The 22352-nt window shown below is 37.4% G+C and overlaps 2 protein-coding genes across 2 annotated transcripts; one reads left to right on the top strand and one right to left on the bottom strand.

The window, feature by feature from the left end:
* Positions 1–124: 124 nt before the first annotated feature.
* On the bottom strand, positions 125–7564 carry LOC114252674 (uncharacterized). The gene is made up of 6 exons (XM_089730730.1): positions 7546–7564; positions 6371–6502; positions 3403–3595; positions 2951–3265; positions 2157–2741; positions 125–1585 (listed from the first exon to the last, which is right to left on the bottom strand). The coding sequence occupies exons 3-6, from the start codon at positions 3583–3585 to the stop codon at positions 1412–1414; spliced, it is 1257 nt and encodes a 418-aa protein (XP_089586856.1). The 5' UTR covers positions 3586–3595; positions 6371–6502; positions 7546–7564; the 3' UTR covers positions 125–1411.
* Positions 7565–18708: 11144 nt separating this feature from the next.
* LOC114252638 (uncharacterized) lies at positions 18709–19796 on the top strand. The gene is made up of 2 exons (XM_089730718.1): positions 18709–19422; positions 19512–19796. The coding sequence occupies exons 1-2, from the start codon at positions 19056–19058 to the stop codon at positions 19655–19657; spliced, it is 513 nt and encodes a 170-aa protein (XP_089586844.1). The 5' UTR covers positions 18709–19055; the 3' UTR covers positions 19658–19796.
* Positions 19797–22352: the final 2556 nt, after the last annotated feature.

Raw genomic sequence — 22352 nt, 5'->3', positions numbered from 1 at the left:
TATGTTGCGTGCAAAATTTTAGATTTAAGCAAACAAGTTATAATTTTTTACCATTTATTTTTCACATACAATAATTCCATTACATAGTATCATATGACATTGATTTTCTACGGTAAATCTAAAAAGATATTTAAAAATATCAATTATGATATTAATTCCTACTGAGTATATTAGTTAATATGAGATATACGAAGAGATAAAATATCTAGAATTACTTGATCTACTAAAAGTGTCTCCAAGCCACGGATATGGCCGTCGAACGATAAGACCGTTTCTTCTTCGTCTTCTCATAGACAATCGAAATCCCAATAAGTAGGGAACCCATCTATTTGATGTTAAATTCTACCTCCTGTAGACACTTTAATTACCCCTAAAACTATGACATGAAAACGGGTGGCACAAATTTAACTTGCTATATACTTATACGAAAGCTGACTCTTCATGGTCTTTATTAAAACAGTTCCACAAGACTTCTCAAACGCAAATAGCGTTAAGATAATTTGTCTTCAAGTAAATCCTGACTACAAGATGGTATGCGGTCCTTCACAACACGGCTTCACATGTGTTTGTTCTCTGGCTCAAATCGTTCTAGCGTTTATCTAACAACTAGACGATTAGGGTGCCACCCTCTATATTTAACCTCAAGCGATTATATTTATTATTACTAACGACAACAGCTACGTATGGTTTAGGAGTTTAGGCCATCTAAACATAAATACCCATTTCATCATCTATGCTGAAATTTGGCACTACAAAAGAATATCATTACAATTTCTAGAATTTCGAAAAATCGCCCAAATGATTCTCAAACATTAAACTTGCTACAGCTGATATATATCTAAACATTATGACTTGAAGAATAAGCTACAATCGTGCGTTTAAAAGTTATTAAAATGTCCGCACTAAATGCAAATACTACTACACCATAGTTAATGAAAAAAGTCTGCTACAGTTGATAATCTAAGATAAAATACAGGAGAACAGGAGTATACGATTGGAGAACTGTTAATAAATGCTGATTCGTCGATTTAATAAAAGCATTCCAAGCTGCTGTTTGGTTTAAGCTATCTCTATTAAAGTCATTCTCGTTAGAGGCAAACTTTTAAAAGACAATGAATGAACTGGTATTCGTTCTCGAGACCTCGACTTTACATTATTAAATGCTCATTGCATTAAGTTGTCACTGCTCGCTGTTTTTGGTTTGCTCTGTGGACTCATATATTTTGGGTCAGCAAACTATTCCTTTGGTTGTCACAGAACTATGCGGTTTCGTTCCACTTGATAACATCTCCAGATGGAGATGGAGAACTTAAATTATCAGCTGTTGCTTTTAATCTACTTTAGTTGATTATTATTCAAAATAGGACTGTTAATGGTAAAACGTTAAGAGAAATCTGGTAATCTCCATGATTTAGTCATTTAGGCTGAACTCAGAAAGCCTCTTCCTCAGAAGATGTCTTTGTAGACGCCACGAAGCACTGTTCTTGGCTTTCTTGTGGACGAGTGTCTTCAAGTGCTCAACGATCGCGTCCAAGCCCGGTATAATAATATTGCAGAAGCCGCAGTGGTACTCCTCTGGACGTACCTAGAATGGAAAAGTTTCTATAAAGTAGAATTCGATTAAGCACTTTATTTCAATCCATCAGATAGGATATTGGGATATTGGGTATTTGAAATGTAGTTTTATGTGATTAAGACCGGCCATGCCTCTTTTGGGAAGGCCTAGTAGGCTTTTGTTGCTCTGGGACTAGTAAAGCACAAGTGTTTATCTACTAATTAACTATTTATTAACGGAGGAAGAGAAGGAGTACACGTAGCTTGAGAGAGCCCCATTCGGATTGCCTTGTCGGATACCCTTTACTTTTGATTAAAATTAGAGGAACTAGGATCAAGTAGAATCTCGTGGATAATATGCCACTACTCTCCTTGTAAATTCAAATTCAAAATTGGATTGTTTGGCATATATCCCAGATAGCCAACAGGAAATAATTTTCCTATTTCCATCCCTTTGGCTGATCTAATATCTGTAATTCTATCGCGTTCACGCTTTAGGATCATGTTCCCAGATAAGAGCCTTCAGTCGTATGTCATAGAAATTGCTTTACACTGAATCTGTACTCAATTGTGTATAATAAAACGACTTAAAAATATATTACCTCTCTGATGAATTCGTTTTCAACAGAGTCTAACACAATAACTGGGATTTCCTTCATCGCAGCTTCGTGTCTCACAGTAGCCTTGTGGACGTCAATTTGATCAAACGTTAATTCGAACTCGCAAGCTTGACATTTCAAAGTGTCCGTGTTCGTTACCAAATAAAAGCTGAATACGTTCACAACAATTCTCCTGTTAATGACGACGTCTTTGTTAGCTGCCGAATAATGTTCAATCACGAAAATGGTATTGACGAATTGATGCAGAGGCTCCCTTTTTACTACATGCTCCTGTGAATCTTTCGAATCGCAAACAAGCAATGGCTCCTCGTAGGAATAGCCCTGGGCCACATCCAGATATTGTCCTTCACCTTCCTGGTTGCCATCGTCTGATGTATCTTCGTCACCAGTTTTATCCAGCTGTAAAACTGGTGATTCAACTCGCACGTTAGGTTCAGCATCTCTACGTTCTAATTGCTGATACTTTTGTTTGTGCTTAGGATGGGAAAAGTGGAGTGACACAAATATTTGAGTAGCGGTTTTAATAACTTCGTTGCACGTCAAGCAATGAACAGAGTTTTCCTTCATCTGAAATTCGGAAATTTTCAAATCATGTAATAACAATAGTAAATACTTTTTTAATAAGTCGATAATTTAGGGGATAAGGATTATGGAAAACCATTTGAAAAAAAATTCAAGTAAAAGCGTTTACTCAATACTATAGCTTTCTTTGCTGTAACCTAAATTTTATCTTTCATCTTTGCAAGCTTAGTAAATACCTTGAGTGACATACTAACCGTCCTGTAGAGTCCTTTATGAGTTGCAAACTTCACTTCAGTTTGCACTAATTTAAAGAGATGCTCCTTAGTAGAAATGTGAATCTCCATATCTCCAAATTTAATATTGCAGATTAAGCAGGTATGTCCAACGATTCCATGCCAAGCTGCTTTGGCGATAGTCACATTTTTGAAAGCAACTATATTATTTCCCACTCTTTCCAGGTTTCGGATGCCCTTATTATTGATATGCGTGTTTTCCAAAATATGGAGCCTTATTTTGGTGGGCCCCGATATGTACTTGTTACAGTATTCACAGAAGAATCCGTTTTTGACCTGTGGTAATAAACCGAAAAAAATAATTTATTTCAATTAACAGTAGAGTAATGTGAATATAGAGAAAATAAGCCGATTTTTTATAATAGTTTATTTGTTTATCTTCATTTTATATTTGTTAAATAAAGAGCGCTAACCTCCCTGATGTGGTCATTTATAAATTCTTCCACGAAGCCGTTAGCTTCCAAATTCTTCTTGTGGCCTTTTTTCGAAATATGTCTGTTAGCATCCTTCTCAGTGGGGAAGTAATTGCCACAGACAAGACAGCAGGAGTGGACTTTCCCCACTAAGATCGCATTCCTGTTCAGCTTCGGTATCATCTTTGAGGTTCTGTAAACGATATGCTTAATAAAAGCACAAGCAACTAACACAACCAATCCACCAAATGGCAATTATAATTCAGTACCGTTCCTTAGTCAAAGAAAAAATCACAATAATTTTAAAATGATGATAATTAAGACAGATGACATTTACTTAGATATTCATATCACGACATAGTATAAAACAAAGTCGCTTTCTCTGTCCCTATATCTGTCTGTCCCTATGTATGCTTAAATCTTTAAAACTACGCAACGGATTTTGATGCGGTTTTTTTTATAGAAAGAGTGATTGAAGAGCAAGGTTTATATATGTATAATAACATCCATTAAATAGTGGAGAAATCAATAATAAATTACAGTTTCCGAAGCGAAGCGACGGCGGGTCGCTAGTATAATATATAATGTATAGTTAAAATTATGTACCATATGTATGTGTGTGCTGAATATTGAAATTTTATGAAATGTATGGTATGCATAATGGAAGGTATGCAAATACAAATTATGGTTTTGTAAAAATGAACTCAATTTCTTAGCACAGAGGTTTGTTGCTCTACATCAATTTTAATTATGAACAAATTAATGCTTTTATTGCTTATATTACACTTTCTATATGTACAGAAATAATAAATATAATAAGTATACTCTTCGTGGTCGCTGTTTGGTTTTTGCCTAAAACATAAATCATGACTATTAGTAACAATAAGTTTAACAATTCGGATTTACCTACTTTTTATTATAAAATTTTAAAACGTAAAGGATAATAAAACAAAGGATCAAATGACAAAAACTGACGACATTTAATAAAGGAGTATTTTACAAAATTATTTTTTTCATTTTTACGTTTTTTACTTGACATTTTTTTTTTCATAAATCCTTAGGAAAGTCTGGAATCTGTGTCTAGTATTGCTTCCTTTATTTCTTCTAATGTCCTTGAATTAGCCTAATTCACGTTATCAATCAAATTTTAAGAGACTTAGTTCCATTCTTCTTGAGATGCATTTTAGAGATCTCTCAATATAAGGCGGCGGATCATATCTTCTTAATTTTTCTTCCAAGATTATTTCTTATATACTATGGCGCTTAAGTTAACTTATAGGTTTGTTTTTAATAGCAAAGGTGTTAGACATCTGTAATAGCAGTATCATGAAAAAAAACACATTTATTTCAGAGAGATGAAGAGGTACAATATTCTGTTACAAAAACTCAATTTAATTATAACGTGCAGCTGTTAGTGATCCAATCCCAAAGTTACGGAATGATGATTTTCCCATTGTTCCATTGATCAATGTTGCATTGAATCTTCTCTCACCTGGGCGCCTCCACTGCAATCCTTCTATTATTTGCCAATCATATTCCATCCTTCTATTTTCAAACAAAACCTGAACTCATATTTGAATAAAAATTTTCTTCAAACTCCTTCATTCGAATTTTCACGATACGAACATTATTATATTGAGCTATTTATTGATTGATTGCGGCGAGAAGGACAGGCTATTGCCATGTTATTCTTGTCTATTCCAGTCTTTTTCTCATATGATTGATCTTCTTGGCTTTTTTTTTATTTATTGCTTAGATGGATGGACGAGCTCACAGCCCACCTGGTGTTAAGTGGTTCCTGGAGCCCATCGACATCTACAACGTAAATGCCGTCGCCCGTCTTGAGATATGAGTTCTAAGGTCTCAGTATAGTTACAACGACTGCCCCACCCTTCAGACCGAAACGCATTACTGCTTCACAGCAGAAATAGGTGGGGTGGTGGTACCTAGTAGTACGGACTAACAAGAGGCCCTACCACCAGTAAAGAGGCCCTACCACCAGTAAAGAGACCCTACTGCCAGTAAATGAGGCCTTACCACCAGTAAAAGAGGCCCTACCACCAATAAAGAGCTTCGTTCTTACTTGAGATAACGATGGTCCATACTACAAACAATGAACTTGTCATCTCTGCTTACACCTCTCCGTTTATGTCCACCCCGCGAAACATGCAATAATCCGGCCAACTAGATGTACCAGTAAATTCCGATATTTTTAAATATTTGATTTGATTACATTTAACACGATATATAAGTTAAAGAATGCAAAAAAAACTAAATTAAAATATTGCAAAAATAGTACGCAGTAAATAATAAAGTTAATTTGAAATTAGTATATAGTGAATATATTTTAATATTAAAAGTATCTAATATTAAAGTACTCTCTTTGTTTTTCTATTTTCTGAGACAAGTCTCCAGGATAATTAGGTACAACAGAAAATATGTTTTTTTTGCATTCTTATATAATTGTCCATAAGCGTAGTTCATATTAGTGATCAATACATAGCACATATATAGTGTCAAAATCGTTGGCTACATGGGTGAGCCCCGAAATATACAAAAGCACAAAAATAGCTACAGGTATTGAATCGCAATCGTAAATGTTGAAATTATATATTTTCAAATAGCAGCCATTGAACCAGCAGTACGGAATTTTTGGTATTCAAACGAGAAACGATGTGTTTCTTTTCTATCTTTGTGCAGAGCAAATAAGTTGCTTACCTACTTGTTGATATGTACACAAAGAAATGGGATCTTCTAAAAAAAAAATACTTCTTTCAAATTACCAGAGTCACAAAATTATAAAGAAATTTAAACAGATCGTCGTCAATGTTTAAATCGTCATTCCACTCCATTATTATTAAGCTTTAACCAATTAGTTTTATATTTGCGTAATTTCTTCCCAAATTAGTACGCACCTAAAGCTCATCTAAAGAAAACACATTATAACAATGATTTTTCAGTAACTTACCGTGAATGTGAACCAGCTGCTGTACTTAAAACACGAGATAATAGATAAATACACAGAATATGTGTTAATACGTTCAAAGGAAATGTCTGTGCTCCGCCAGTGGCTCAGCCAGTAAGTAGCTCAGGCAGCCGTCTAGAATATTTGCAAATCGATATTAGAAGACATGCGCAGTTGCAGTATATATTGCATTTTTCATTTTCTCTAAATTAAAGGATGAAGATGTGTTCGTTTTCTATTTTGTTAGTGTTCTATGCGTTCGTTCGGGGATTTTATGATTAAATTGAAACTTTATAAATTTTGTTTGTTACTTCAGGGAAGGCTTCTGGCATGATACCAAGAGTCGGTAGTTTAGTAAAAAGGTATTTAGGAAAGATGACCTGCCCTCGTATTGATTGATGCAACAACGTACTTACATGTCGAATAATAACGGGCCTTTCTTATGTGATCAAGTATACAAAGATACGGTCCGTTTCAAATTTTTGCGAGGCATTAATTCGTTTCAGTTTCAAAGATAGATCAGCTAGAATTGTATGTGTTACAATTAAGACTTTAACCTCATATTTTATACTGCGAAATTCACCATCTATGAGTTTCAGTAACCACTATTGTACTTCATACATTACGTACATTTAATATGTATAATGAAAGATAGCGCAATGCAGTCGAGATTCATAACTCTAAAAACAATAAGGGGCAATATTAAAATTGCAGCTTTTATAAAATGAACTTGTCTAGGTATTCGCGATAGCATTTATAAGTTTTTTATAGTAGAATAATACAATTCTGACAATTTTGTGTAGGAATTGTTCGAGATGATACCGTCATCTCGTTTTTACCATCGCACCGCCCGCCACCGGAATAGATTGCAGTGCGATTCCAGAGGTCTTTCTTGCCACGTACCATCCGGCTATGGAATGAGGTCCCCTCCACGGTGTTTCCCGAGCGCCATGACATGTCCTTCTTCAAACGAGGCTTGTGGAGAGTATTAAGCGGTGGTTCTGTCCCTGGCATTGCTGAAGTCCATGGGCGACGGTAACCACGGCCACCAAGGGCAATAAAAAAAAAAATTACAAAAGGATTAGTGGATCTTAGATTGATAAGTCTATTCAGCTATCAAGCGACAAAAACATACCATACCGAACACTACCTGCTGCCTACCTACTAATGCTACCTGCATTTCCTTAACTCACCAGAGAGCATGCGTGGGTTCCAGTCGAAAGGCTAGGATGACCGTCTAGCTGTAGTATCTCATGTATCGATGTGGGTGGCGGTATTCAAGTTATGTCTATCGGCTCCATTAACCGTTTGAAGCCTCTAGATCCTTAGAGAGACTTTTGACAGACAGTTTTGTACTCTGAAGATGATCCCGTCACATTTACTCATTACAATTATGAGAGGCTAGGTGGAAAATTATGTACTGCAACGGACGGGTAGAACTTGCATCACAGCAGAACCATGTGGATCGTAGTGACGGTCTTTTCCCAACACCATGCGAACAATTATAATACTTTTCAATATCACTAATCATAAATTAAGGCATAATGTCTGTGATAATGTGGTCTGTAGTATCTCTTTCTACGTTTTTTTTTCTCATCTAAAATTTCTAATAACGAAGTACATACAACATATTTTGTTATTTTGCCGAGGCACGGTACATAATAGGTTGCTGGTACGAGATTTATTTTTTCTGAAGATGTACCTATTATAGCATGTAATAAAGTAGGCTACCAGAGATACGTTGTGCAGTGCAAAAAGAAAATGATATCGTTTCGAACAGTTCTTCAGAGCGCTTCCCATACACGGAGCTAGGACTAATTCAGTTTATTGGTGGTAGGACCGCTTGTGAGTCCGCGCGGGTAGGTACCACCGCCCCGCCTATTTCTGCCGTGAAGCAATAATGCGTTTCGGTTTGAAGGGTGGGGCAGCCGTTGTAACTATACTGAGATCTTAGAACTTCTATCTCAAGGTAGGTGGCGCATTTACATTGTAGATGTCCATGGGCTCCTGTAACCACTTAACATCAGGTGGGCTGTGAGCTCGTCCACCCACCTAAGCTATAAAAAAAAAAAAAAGTTCTTGCATTCTGTTTCTAATCTATGGTCTTTAAGTGAAAATTTTACATATTTTATTGAGAAAGCTAGCTGAAGATGTTTAAGTTTCTTCAAATTGAATACTTTCTTCTCCTTCAGTCGTGCTCCTCATATCCGAGGTTTGTGACCACTTCGATACATTTCTTTCGATTTGAAGATGCTGTGCGTATTAACCGTATACATTCATCGTATTAATATAACTAGTCAGGTCATAAGTATTGTCACACAGTAAAAACTTTTCTTTTAGAATGCTGGCCACAAAAAAGTTTATTGAATTCGAATTTCGAATTGATCATGAAAATAAAAATGTATACTTTTAGAATTTTACTCATTTTTAAATATGGAGTGGACGCTTAAAGAAGACCATGTTGCAGTTATTGCGTTGCATCGTTGCGGTTACGCGCCAATTCAAATTTTTAACATACTGAAAATTTTGAATATAACCAAAAGATTCGTTTATCGTACCTTCAAACGATACAATGAAGACTCTAGTGTAGATGACAGGTCAAGAAGTGGTCGCCCTCGGTCTGTTAGGACTCCAGCAGTGATAAAAGCTGTGAAGGCGCGAATTCAAAGAAATCCCAAACGTAAGCAGAAACTGTTGGCCCTTCAGATGGGGTTAAGCAGAACCACGGTGAAAAGGGTGTTAAATGAAGACTTAGGGCTTCGGGCATATTGAAGAAAAACAGGACATCGTTTGAATGCTCGTCTAATGGACCTGAGACTGAAGAGATGCTGCGCTTTGTTGAAGCGGTACGCGGGAAAAAAATATCGGGAAATTCTTTTTTCGGATGAAAAAATTTTTACCGTAGAAGAGAGCTACAACAAACAAAATGATAAGGTGTACGCACACAGTAGTGAAGAAGCGAGCAACCGTATTCCGCGTGTCCAACGAGGTCATTTTCCATCCTCGCTCATGGTATGGTTGGGAGTTTCTTATTGGGGCTTAACAGAGGTACATTTTTGTGAGAAAGGTGTAAAAACGAATGCAGTTGTGTATCAAAATACAGTCCTGACGAACCTTGTGGAACCTGTTTCTCATACCATGTTCAATAACAGGCACTGGGTATTCCAACAAGATTCGGCGCCAGCTCATTGAGCGAAGAGCACACAAGACTGGCTGGCGGCGCGTGAAATCGACTTCATCCGGCACGACGACTGGCCCTCTTCCAGTCCAGATTTGAATCCGTTAGATTACAAGATATGGCAACACTTGGAGGAAAAGGCGTGCTCAAAGCCTCATCCCAATTTGGAGTCACTCAAGACATCCTTGATTAAGGCAGCCGCCGATATTGACTTGGACCTCGTTCGTGCTGCGATAGACTTCTGACCGCGCAGATTGAAGGCCTGTATTCAAAATCACGGAGGTCATTTTGAATAAACTTTAGTGTCATAAGAATCTATGTTTTGTTAAGTTCATTTTGGTATATGAATGGTTACATAATGAATAAACTTGTTTCAATTATTTTACATTAAACATGTGACAGAATTTATGACCTGACTAGGTATATTCCGCTACTCCGAATGCATTGTAAATGTAGGAATCTAGTGATGAGGCTCTGATCAGACGTACTGAATTAAAGCAGCTTAGATTAAATAAAAAATCTTTAGTTTTTTTTCTTTTTTCTTTTTATTTTGTCACTTAATGTGTGACATCATTTCAGCACTTCCTTTCAATTACTTACCCATTAAGAAAAAGACAAGAATAAAACTATAGTCAATTTATTTCAAGACATTTTTTTTTTCATTACTGTACTGGGCGCTAAGCTCATACATCAAATATTCAATTTACCAGATTATAAATATGAATGCCACCACAAACCGCGGGACAAGAGGTCCAAATTTCTATGGTAACCTATAACACGTAGCGGTATTAAGAGTTGCCGTTAAGACCTTGTGGTTACTAGAAAAATACTCTTCTTTTTCTTCTTGCCCTTAGCTCACATTATGTGGGGTCGACGCAGCAGGGATTTGGTATGAGTTACGCACGACCGACCGGCTGTCTACCTTATGTCAGTCCTCCACGGATTACATCTCCAGGAGTAGGCATATCCATTGCAAAGTGGCATAGGGATGACAACGTGCAAAACCTTTGCTGTTCGTGCAAACTTTTTTTTTATTGCTTAGACGGGCTCATAGCCCACCTGATGGTAAGTGGTTGCTGGAGCCCATAGACAGCTATAACGTAAATGCGCCACCCACCTTGAGATATAAGTTCTAAGGTCTCAAGTATAGTTACAACGGCTGCCCAACCCTTCAAACCGAAACGCATTACTGCTTCAGGGCAGAAATAGGCAGGGTGGTGGTACCTACCCGCGCGGACTCACAAGAGGCCCTACCACCAGTGAGAAACCAACCTTGTTAAGGTAGGTATTTTGCTGATGGTAGGAGCTGCTGCTAAAAGGGGGATGGGTGATCGGCGAACGCCAGGTAATAAGCCAGTGTATAAGTTAAAAACATATAGTTAAAAACTTTTTTTTGGGACGGGATGAATACTATATGCTTAGTGCGAATTTTTCAACTTTTCGATCGCATAAAAGGCTCTGATGGCAAACGTAGGCAGTAAAAAGCTCGCACTAAGCACACAGGGGGGCTTCTCTGTTTAACCAGTACAAAGGAGCAAAAACTCAGCCAGATAGTTCGAAACTATGCGATGCCTAGTCTTTTTTTTTTATTGCCCTTGTAGGCAGACGAGCATACGGCCCACCTGATGGTGAGTGGTTACCGTCGCCCATGGACTTCAGCAATGCCAGGGGCAGAGCCAAGCCACTGCCTACCGCAAAATTTTACAATGTACTCGATTTTTCTTTAATGAAAGCGAAAGTTTTACTTAAAGTAATTAGCCCGGCAAACGTTGTTTTGCCATGTAAATGATTTCTAGGAAAGATAAATAACCTAGATATCGACTGCAGCGCCCTACCACCCAAACGCATATATACAAAAAACACTCAAATCGGCCTAGCCGTTTAGAAGAAGTCCAGTGACAAACACATGCACAGAAGAAATATATAAAGATTTATCACTGTACTTTGCTGACGCTAGAATCTCTCGTGACATGCATTAAAATAGCCTTTCGCTTTTCTTGAAGCTTAACGTTTTTCCTCCTTATAACTTATTAATGGTAAAGTGAAATGACATTTGTCCAAAAGATTTTTAACCAAAGAACAATTTTGTTGGGAATAAGTATGAATTTTTCATATTACCTAAATATTATATGGTGCAAGAGTCGCACCGGTGCTCAAAGTAATTTAAAAAAAAATGAATATATACCTAGTCAGGTCATAAATTCTGTCACATGTTTAATGTAAAATAATTGAAGCAAATTTATTCATTATGTAACCATTCATATACCAAAATGAACTTAACAAAACATAGATTCTTATGACACTAAAGTTTATTCAAAATGACCTCCGTGATTTTGAATACAGGCCTTCAATCTGCGCGGCCAGTCGTCTATCGCAGCACGAACGAGGTCCATGTCAATATCTGCGGCTGCCTTAATCATGGATGTCTTGAGTGACTCCAAATTGGGATGAGGCTTTGAGCACGCCTTTTCCTCCAAGTGTTGCCATATCTTGTAATCTAACGGATTCAAATCTGGACTGGAGGAGGGCCAGTTTTCGTGCCGGATGAAGTCGATTTCACGCGCCGCCAGTCAGTCTTGTGTGCTCTTCGCTCTATGAGCTGGCGCCGAATCTTGTTGGAATACCCAGTGCCTGTTATTGAGCATGGTATGAGAAACAGGTTCCACAAGGTTCGTCAGGACTGTATTTTGATACACAACTGCATTCGTTTTTACACCTTTCTCACAAAAATGTACCTCTGCTAAGCCCCAATAAGAAACTCCCAACCATACCATGAGCGAGGATGGAAAATGACCTCGTTGGACACGCGGAATACGCTTGCTCGCTTCTTCACTACTGTGTGCGTACACCTTATCATTCTGTTTGTTGTAGCTCTCTTCTGCGGTAAAATTTTTTTCATCCGAAAAAAGAATTGCCCGATGTTTTTTTCCCGCGTACCGCTTCAACAAAGCGCGGCATCTCTTCAGTCTCAGGTCCATTAGACGAGCATTCAAACTGTTTTTCTTCGATATGCCCGAAGCCCTAAGTCTTCATTTAACACCCTTTTCACCGTGGTTCTGCTTAACCCCATCTGAAGGGCCAACAGTTTCTGCTTACGTTTGGGATTTCTTTGAATTCGCGCCTTCACAGCTTTTATCACTGCTGGAGTCCTAACAGACCGAGGGCGACCACTTCTTGACCTGTCATCTACACTAGAGTCTTCATTGTATCGTTTGATGGTACGATAAACGAATCTTTTGGTTATATTCAAATTTTTCAGTATGTTAAAAATTTGAATTGGCGCGTAACCGCAACGATGCAACGCAATAACTGCAACACGGTCTTCTTTAAGCGTCCACTCCATATTTAAAAATGAGTAAAATTCTAAAAGTATACATTTTTATTTTCATGAACAATTCGAAATTTGAATTCAATAAACTTTTTTGTGGCCAGCATTCTAAAAGAAAAGTTTTTACTGTGTGACAATACTTATGACCTGACTAGTTATGTCGAGATGATAATAAATGGAATTTCAAGTTTGAAATTATCATACTCATTGCAAAAAACTAATTAAAAGCCCTGTCCTGGTGAAACTGGATAGGCCTCCGGGCCACCAGTAATCCTTCAATCATAAAAAAAATATTAAAAGCAAAGTTTATAAGCGACAGGTCGTACCGACTCATCACGGGTAAGCATCAATGGTCTGCGACTATTTTGGCTGTAAATAAATCTGATTTGTTAAATAGGTAGTACCGTAAAAGATTTTATTTTATTTCATCAGAAGTTTAGTAACTTCTTTTTAAATAGGCGGTCTCATTCACAATCAGGTACACAACGCTTACCTGCCCATTTATGCTTTTTTTTCCTACCTATGTTGATAACCTTGAGAGGCTATTTCAGCGTAACCTTAACTATTAGGTGAGTTCACGGGGCTCAAACCGAAGTGATGCTAACACTGACCCTAGCAAGAGCAGTGCTTCGCAGGATCTACCATCGGATCGGAAACGTGACCCACTGAGAAGATCCGGCGAGAAACTCAGTGGGCTGTGTCTAAGGGCTAATTCGCTTGTCGAGCCCTTCGTCGCAAGCGACGGGTTCGACGAGGACGGTGACCGGTGCTTGTGGTGGCTAAAAGCACCGTTAATGGATCTTTTTGGCGGGAGCGCGAGGAGTGAAATTGTGTGATTTGTTTTATTTGGTCTATTTTGATTTTTTTTTTATTGCTCTTGTAGGCAGACGAGCATACGGCCCACCTGATGGTGAGTGGTTACCGTCGCCCATGGACTTCAGCAATGCCAGGGGCAGAGCCAAGCCGCTGCCTACCGCTTAATACTCTCCACAAGCCTCGTTTGAAGAAGGACATGTCATAGCGCTCGGGAAACACCGTGGAGGGGAGCTCATTCCATAGCCGGATGGTACGTGGCAAAAAAGACCTCTGGAAACGCACTGTGGATGACCGCAGTGGCTCCAGGTAGTATGGATGAACTCTACTCCGGTGGCGGGCGGTGCGATGGTAAAAACGAGATGCCGGTATCATCTCGAACAATTCCTCAGAGCACTCCCCGTGGAACATACGGTACAGAATACAGAGGGAACCGAAGTCCCTCCGCAGACCCAGAGGCTATTTAGTGTTTCTTTGGGTTTAAATGTATAACGGTGGTTTATAATAATAATGTGTATAATAATAACGGTGGTTTATTAACTATTTAATATCTGTGCAGTGCACAAATGTGGGAAAATGGAACCAAGCCGCTGGACGTAGCTTCTCGGGATCCTCCAAAAAGTCCACTGAGAAAGTCTCAGTAAATGACCACCATTTTATTGAGATTACATTTCATCCCATATCATCTCATCTCATTTCATTTAATGCCATGTTTCATAATATTAATCAACTTCATTTCAGTTCATATTCAAAAACACGTACTCAAAATACGATAACATTTAGCATGCTAGAGATGGGTAGATGGCACTGTACTACGCCATATCTTTATGTTTTACGACAAACGACAACTTTATAAAATCAGTGTAGCAACTTTTAAAAATAATCATATTGGCAAATTCGAAGGACGAACTTGTCTTAGATTTCACACATCTAAATCATATCATATTTGCACATAACAATATAACTAGTCAGGTCATAAGTATTGTCACACAGTAAAAACTTTTCTTTTAGAATGCTGGCCACAAAAAAGTTTATTGAATTCGAATTTCGAATTGTTCATGAAAATAAAAATGTATACTTTTAGGATTTTACTCATTTTTAAATATGGAGTAGACGCTTAAAGAAGACAGTGTTGCAGTAATTGCGTTGCATCGTTGCGGTTACGCGCCAATTCAAATTTTTAACATATTGAATAATTTGAATATAACCAAAAGATTCGTTTATCGTACCATCAAACGATACAATGAAGACTCTAGTGTAGATGACAGGTCAAGAAGTGGTCGCCCTCGGTCTGTTAGGACTCCAGCAGTGATAAAAGCTGTGAAGGCGCGAATTCAAAGAAATCCCAAACGTAAGCAGAAACTGTTGGCCCTTCAGATGGGGTTAAGAAAAACAGGACATCGTTTGAATGCTCGTCTAATGGACCTGAGACTGAAGAGATGCCGCGCTTTGTTGAAGCGGTACGCGGGAAAAAAATATCGGGAAATTATTTTTTCAGATGAAAAAATTTTTACCGTAGAAGAGAGCTACAACAAACAAAATGATAAGGTGTACGCACACAGTAGTGAAAAAGCGAGCAACCGTATTCCGCGTGTCCAAAGAGGTCATTTTCCATCCTCGCTCATGGTATGGTTGGGAGTTTCTTATTGGGGCTTAACAGAGGTACATTTTTGTGAGAAAGGTGTAAAAACGAATACAGTTGTGTATCAAAATACAGTCCTGACGAACCTTGTGGAACCTGATTCTCATACCATGCTCAATAACAGGCACTGGGTATTCCAACAAGATTCGGCGCCAGCTCATTGAGCGAAGAGCACACAAGACTGGCTGGCGGCGCGTGAAATCGACTTCATCCGGCACGAAGACTGGCCCTCCTCCAGTCCAGATTTGAATCCGTTAGATTACAAGACATGGCAACACTTGGAGGAAAAGGCGTGCTCAAAGCCTCATCCCAATTTGGAGTCACTCAAGACATCCATGATTAAGGCAGCCGCAGATATTGACATGGACCTCGTTCGTGCTGCGATAGACGACTGGCCGCGCAGATTGAAGGCCTGTATTCAAAATCACGGAGGTCATTTTGAATAAACTTTAGTGTCATAAGAATCTATGTTTTGTTAAGTTCATTTTGGTATATGAATGGTTACATAATGAATAAACTTGTTTCAATTATTTTACATTAAACATGTGACAGAATTTATGACCTGACTAGGTACCTACTTACTTCCCATTAAAGTATAAATTCTACAAATAAATAATACTCAACAATATTTAAAATAAAATGAGCCAAGAACGTTTATCGATAAAACCTGATTTGAAATCTCTTGTATAGCACTAAAACCGCCATGTTTTGTGGTCAGATGACGTCACAGTGGCACGAATTTTTTGTTGACGTTTCATTTCCATAGGTTTCCTACTTCAGTGTATTTTGAAGTCGTTGTGGCCTAAAGGATAAGACGTCCGGTGCATTCGTATGTAGCGATGCAACGTGTTCGAATCCCGCAGGCGGGTACCAATTTTTCTAATGAAATACGTACTCAACAAATGTTCACGATTGACTTCCACGGTGAAGGAATAACATCGTGTAATAAAAATCAAACCCGCTAAATTATAATTTGCGTAATCACTGGTGGTAGGACCTCTTGGGAGTCCGCACGGGTAGGTACCACCACCCCGCCTATTTCCGCCGTGAAGCAGTAATGCGTTTCGGTTCGAAGGGTGGGGTAGCCGTTGTAACTATACTGAGATCTTAGAACTTATATCTCGAGGTGGGTGGCGCATTTACGTTGTAGATGTATATGGGCTCCAGTAACCACTTAACACCAGGTGGGCTGTGAGCTCGTCCATCCATCTAAGCAATAAAAAAATAAAAAAATAAACATAATTTCATGGTCAAATTATTTCAGATTCCTTTCATTAAAATTAGACTGCCATTGGATCATGTGAATTAAAACACTTCTGCAAACTTCTGACAAATATTTGTACCCACAACAAATTCAAAGCATTTTAATAATAAGGTTAGCTAAGGCTCCGAAATTTTATTTTTCAGACTTTTTGCAATAATTTTATTTTGTTATGTTGTGTAATGCATAAAACACTTGTTTCATTTTTATTAATTTTAGTACCCTTAATTTGCAATAATAGGACAGCTTTGTTGTTAGTCTCTTTGTCTGTCAGACAGATATGACTATTTTTCAAGAACCATTAGATGTATGAAGTATAAGAAAATAGTAATGGCAAAAGAAAATCATAAAATCTCAAATTTCTCAATTAACGCCATCATTCTAAGGTTTTACCGTACAAGTAAAGAAAAGTGTGAAAACAGGGTATTTTGTATCTTTGACATATAAAAAAATATTTTTGTAATTCATATTCTTACGTCTGCATCGATCGTTACCTATCGAAAATGCACAAAGATAATACCCAAATCGCTAGTGACCAATTTAATTTTGTTTATCAATTTAAAAAAATCTCCATTATCAAAAAATCCACGTACATTTTCTTTCTTAGTTTTTAGTAATTTTTATTTGGTTTTTCCTATTACATTCATCGGTGGTTTGTTTTTGGTTTTGTTCGGCGTACTGGATAGGCAAAATATGTGTCCGTATATCTTGCTATAATATTTAAACTATTGAAGTTTTTTCTTGTGTTGTATATTTGCCTGAATGTATATCGTGTGTGTATCAATCTCAGCAAAGTGGGCTAAAAAGTAGTAATAGCCGTCGTGATGATTTGATAGCCAGGTAAACTAAGCGGCTTACCCTTAAGTAAATTTGATTTTGTCAAGAAAAAAGACTTTTTGGTGAGAACGTGGAGAATTATGTGCAGTGAATTGTTTTATTTTTCTAGTTAGTTTTGCTAGGGGGTATATGTTTTTATTCAATATTTTTTTAACGATGGGTTATTGTTTAATTTCTGAACGTCAGTGTCAGTAAGCGACGTCTGCCATGACACCAACTCTTTTTCAAATCCAGCCGCCAAGAGAAATGCATCAAATTTATATTTGTCTTATATGAAGTCTTTAAATTTGCCATATAACGGTAAAATAAATATTTCATCAAAATAAAGTCCACGCTTAATTATCATAACGCAACAGCTATAAATAAATCGTTTAGTATTTAAAATCCTACAAGATTACATACACAGCTTCTATACTTCTCATCAATGGTCCTTTGTTTCACAAAATTTCTAGTTATACTGTAAGGCACTCATACGTTCAGTACATGATTAATATTAGAATGAAGACGTACGTAGCTTTACTTAAGATCTAAGACGGCCTTAGCAAACCCGAAACTTTCCTGTCACGAATTATACTCGCAATTGTCTAGCTTTTTACTTTTATTTTGTTATCATTGAACTCTGGAATTCTTCCTGGTTGTTGACAGAATTTTTGGGTTAAGTTTATAAATGTCATTGTATAAAAATACTCTCAACAGAACATATTTTCAATAACAAATCTCCGCTACATGCTGTGATTTGTAACGGGCTACTTAAATATCCCATTTTACTTGTAAGTAATAATGGACGAAACTTCTTGCCCGTCAATGATAAGTGTGCGAATTTAATATCAATTGGCTTTTGATGGTTGTGTATAAGACGGCTCCGCGTTGTATTGCAGCCACAACGAAAAGGCCGCACACAACGCCGTCACTTACTTTGACACAAAAGGATTATAATTAATTTGCTACTTACATAATGTAATTTATAAAAAATAGTAAAATAAAGAAATGGTGGGCGTGCAACTTGGTGCACGTGAAAGAAGTGAAACTTCTTTTACAGTGTGTAGTACTGTGGATTTATTCATTTTTCATAGTAACCGGGAATGCTGTGTATAAAACAAACGACCTATAGTAGAGTTATTTTGTCGCTGCAGTTTGGGTCATAAAACACAGCCGGGCTAGGGCGGTGAGCATGTTGCGCGGGCGCAACGCCATTATCGATAGAAACAAATGAGTCATCGAAGGCAGTCATAGCATATATGTCGAAGAGAAATTTGTTTTTGTGCATTCGTTCTCTGAATTTCTTTAGTGACACAATGGCTACTCCTTTGTTTTGTACCAAAACGGCACAATTTATTCAAAATAATATTTTGCCTGTTGGTATCAATATACCAGCACAAGCACGTGTTGTTATCAACAATGTTTGAATTTTTTTTACTGAAATGAAAATAGATCCTAAAAAATTACAAAGTGTTAATTTCTGCCGTTCTCGTGAACTTGCTGCGGCGATATGTGGTGTGAGTGTTAGAACGGTCGACAAAATAAAAATGAGTGTGTAAAGGGAGAAGTTAGCTCTCCACGAGAAAGCGTCAATCGGCCTTGTACAGTAACTGCGTTAGACGACTTTGACAAAGGTGTAATTAAACAAATATGTCATCGTTTTATTGCGACGGTGAATATCCTTCCACGGCTAAAATTTTGAGTAGAGCAACAGAAAGAACTGACGGATTCCAGTGTTCTATTTCTTCTATGCGTAAAATACTCATAGAACTTGGGTACAAGTACATACAAGCTTCATATGGTCGTAAACAATTGATGGAAAGGACTGACATCGTTTGTGCGCGGCTACAATTCCTGAGAAAACTCAAGACCCTGAGAGATAGTGAAGACACTCGACCAAGAATTTATTTAGATGAGACTTGGGTGAACCAAAATCACAGCCGCAAACGAATTTGGATAGACAAGGATGGACAAGGTGGCTTAAATACAAAAACGGAAAAGGGGGGCAGGCTAATTGGTAAATATTCTTTCATCTTTTATGTAAGAAATCCGACTTAATGATAATTTAAGACAAAATATGATATTCACTTTATTATATTGTTTCAGTTCGTCATGCAGGCTGCGCAAAGTATGGTTTTATACCCGAAGCCAGATGGGTCTTCCGCGCTGTGAAGTCTCCGAACGAGGGCTACCATTCAGAAATGAATGCCAAAGGCTTCACACACTGGTTTACAAAGCTGGTGCAGTCTTGAAGAACCATCAGTCATCATAATGGACAACGCACCCTACCACTCCCAGCAAATAAATCGGGCACCAACATCAGCTAACAAAAAGAGTGAAATTCAGGAGTAGCACCGCGAACACGGGATTGAGTTTAGTGAGAGTGAGCTCAAGCCGGAACTATTACAAAAGGTATTTCAGATTTTATTATTTAAAGTTTGCAATACATTTGTTTTCTTTTAAGTATTTAGTGGAATATACAAACATTATATTTACAGGTGTACCGGAACCGACCAGAAAAAATATACGAACTGTATCAGCTTTGGAGTCAGGACACGAAGTGATTCGCTTACCACCTTACCATTGCCAATATAACCCAATTGAGTTGGTATGGGCTCAAGCAAAAAATGAAGTTGCCAGCAAAAATAGAACTTTTAAAATTGCAGACGTCGAAGTAAAGCAATTTCGAACGTTTCGCAAAAGAACTGGGAAGATTGTGTGAAGCATGCAGAAAAACTCCAAGAGGTAGACTTGAAGAAATCTCATCTGGCAGAAGAATTCGTAATTCATGTGGATGACGATGACTCTGATGATTCTGATTTATTAGTATACTAATAATTTATTTTTATATCATTATTATCTTTTTGCTGTTAATTTTAAACTTAGACATAATTATTTATATTTATTTTTAATATACAGTGAATTTAGGTTATAATGACGGCGGAGGGGGCACTTTAATGTCGTCGCTATATCCGGAGGTCGCCTACTACATCTAAATTATTTTGACCTTCACCAAATAAACAGTACTTTTTGAGCTTTGTTATAACATATAATATAACATATAATTTTGTTGCAATTTCATTTAGATTGCAATCTTCTTCCTCTTCTTCATCCTCCTTTTCTTGTGTTTGAAGCACAGACTCAATAATTTCACTATCAGTCAAGTTATCAGTAATGATAGCTTGATCGTCAATATTCACATAAGTTTCCCGTGCTCAGTAGAGGACTACTTAGCACAGATGCTCAATCAAATGCTTTGTTTGTATGTTCCTACACAGTTGGTCAAGAAAATGCTTTGTTTGTATGTTCCTACACAGATGGTCAAACAAATTCTTTGTTTGTTTGTATGTACATACAAATAAAGCATTTGCTTGACCACCTGTGAATGTAAACAAATGATGAGAAAGCTTAATAGTTTTATGAAAGTCTTTATGCCTTTGCCGACTCAATACCAATATCCGTAAGGGGTTTCTGGGAATCTGTCATAAATGGTTCATAAAAACAAGTCACTATACCCGAAATTGACGCTATATCCAAAGTCAGTATAACCGAATGAATTTTCTGGGAAAGTATGCTTTAAATTCAAGGGACGTAAGTGTGACTTCGCTATAACTAAAAAGTCGTTATAACCGAGATCGTTATTAATGAAACCCACTGTGACTCTAAACTTTTGTACTTATACGTTGCTTTATCAACTTTTTTCTTTCATTTTTATCACTAACCCACAAAATGACAAATCTAAATACACTATCGTTAACGCTTATTGACAACAATAATGCGCATCACTATGCTCGTCCATAAGGCTCGTGAGTGGAAGAGAGAGCGAAATATTCGCTTCACCGCTCCGACTTTTTATTACCCAAACTGCAGCGACAAAATAACTCTACTATAGTTCGCTTTGTTCTTTCCCGCTCTCCACGGTTGAGTGGTTCGCGAGATGATCTATTTTCTAACTCTCGCTCTTCCTAAGTTATATATTTTTTCTCAAGCCGTAACGAATATGTGACGAGTTAAATTTTGCTCTCAGCGCGCCTAAAGTTTCACTTCAATATTCAATATAAAAATTCAAATGACAGTGATCCTCTTCCGATCGATTAGTCGACGATTCGGGCATAACGGACTATGCAGAAAGAATCTTATTTACTTGGTTATACACAAAATGAGGCTTATAAAATCAAAGGCAGCTAAACGCCATAATGTCGTAAAATGGATTAACAATGGCGGTATCTTGTTTAGTTAGTTGGACACGCTTTAGTGTTTTCATATTATAACAAATGCAGCTAAATCTCTAACAAATTCAGTTCAAAAATTTTATTTTTACTCAGGACTAAGTGCTAATAAACGAAGGTTTATCATTTAAAATTCAGATTATTAGTAATATGTATTCTCATTCTTTATAAATCTGCTTTAAAATAAAGAATATCGTACCTAATCATAGTCATCTTATTTGCTTGATTGTGCATAAAATAATCACTATTCAAAATTCAAATCCAACGTGATGATGTTACTTACAAAAAATTGTGTTACATAAATTTTACAATAAATTTTGCACGGTATTTTCATAGCACATATAAAATTCCGAACGATATACTTAATAATATTTTTAGTGATAATTTCAAACATTACTTTTATTTAAAATACCTTTCTCTGTAAATATTTTAGAAACTAAACTGTTCACACCGTTGGCCTTGCAATGTAGTAGTTTATATGAAACACAATAGATGTCGCTAAGCTAAATAAAATATAAGATAGTTAATATATTACAGCCCACTGAGTTTCTCGCCGGATCTTCTCAGTGGGTCGCGTTTCCGATCCGGTGGTAGATTCTGCGAAGCACGACTCTTGCTAGGGTTCGTGTTAGCAACGTCATCAGGTTTGAGCCCCGTGAGCTCACCTACAAAAGTTAGGGTTACGCTGACATAGCCTCTCAAGGCTCTCAGCTTAGGT

Source organism: Bombyx mandarina, chromosome 01 (assembly GCF_030267445.1).
Source record: "Bombyx mandarina strain Sakado chromosome 01, ASM3026744v2".
Lineage (NCBI taxonomy): Eukaryota > Metazoa > Arthropoda > Insecta > Lepidoptera > Bombycidae > Bombyx > Bombyx mandarina.
Note: the sequence above shows the minus strand (reverse complement) of the source record. Positions and strands in the feature narration are given on the sequence as shown.

Excerpts from the sequence above, each read along its gene's own strand:
- LOC114252674 (XM_089730730.1), bottom strand. The coding sequence starts at position 3,585 with ATGATACCGAAGCTGAACAGGAATGCGATCTTAGTGGGGAAAGTCCAC. Across the intron at positions 2,742-2,950 it reads ATAAAGGACTCTACAGGACG|ATGAAGGAAAACTCTGTTCA; the intron begins GTTAGTATGTCA and ends TCCGAATTTCAG. Across the intron at positions 1,586-2,156 it reads AAAACGAATTCATCAGAGAG|GTACGTCCAGAGGAGTACCA; the intron begins GTAATATATTTT and ends TTTCCATTCTAG.
- LOC114252638 (XM_089730718.1), top strand. The coding sequence starts at position 19,056 with ATGTCATCGTTTTATTGCGACGGTGAATATCCTTCCACGGCTAAAATT. Across the intron at positions 19,423-19,511 it reads AAAGGGGGGCAGGCTAATTG|TTCGTCATGCAGGCTGCGCA; the intron begins GTAAATATTCTT and ends ATATTGTTTCAG.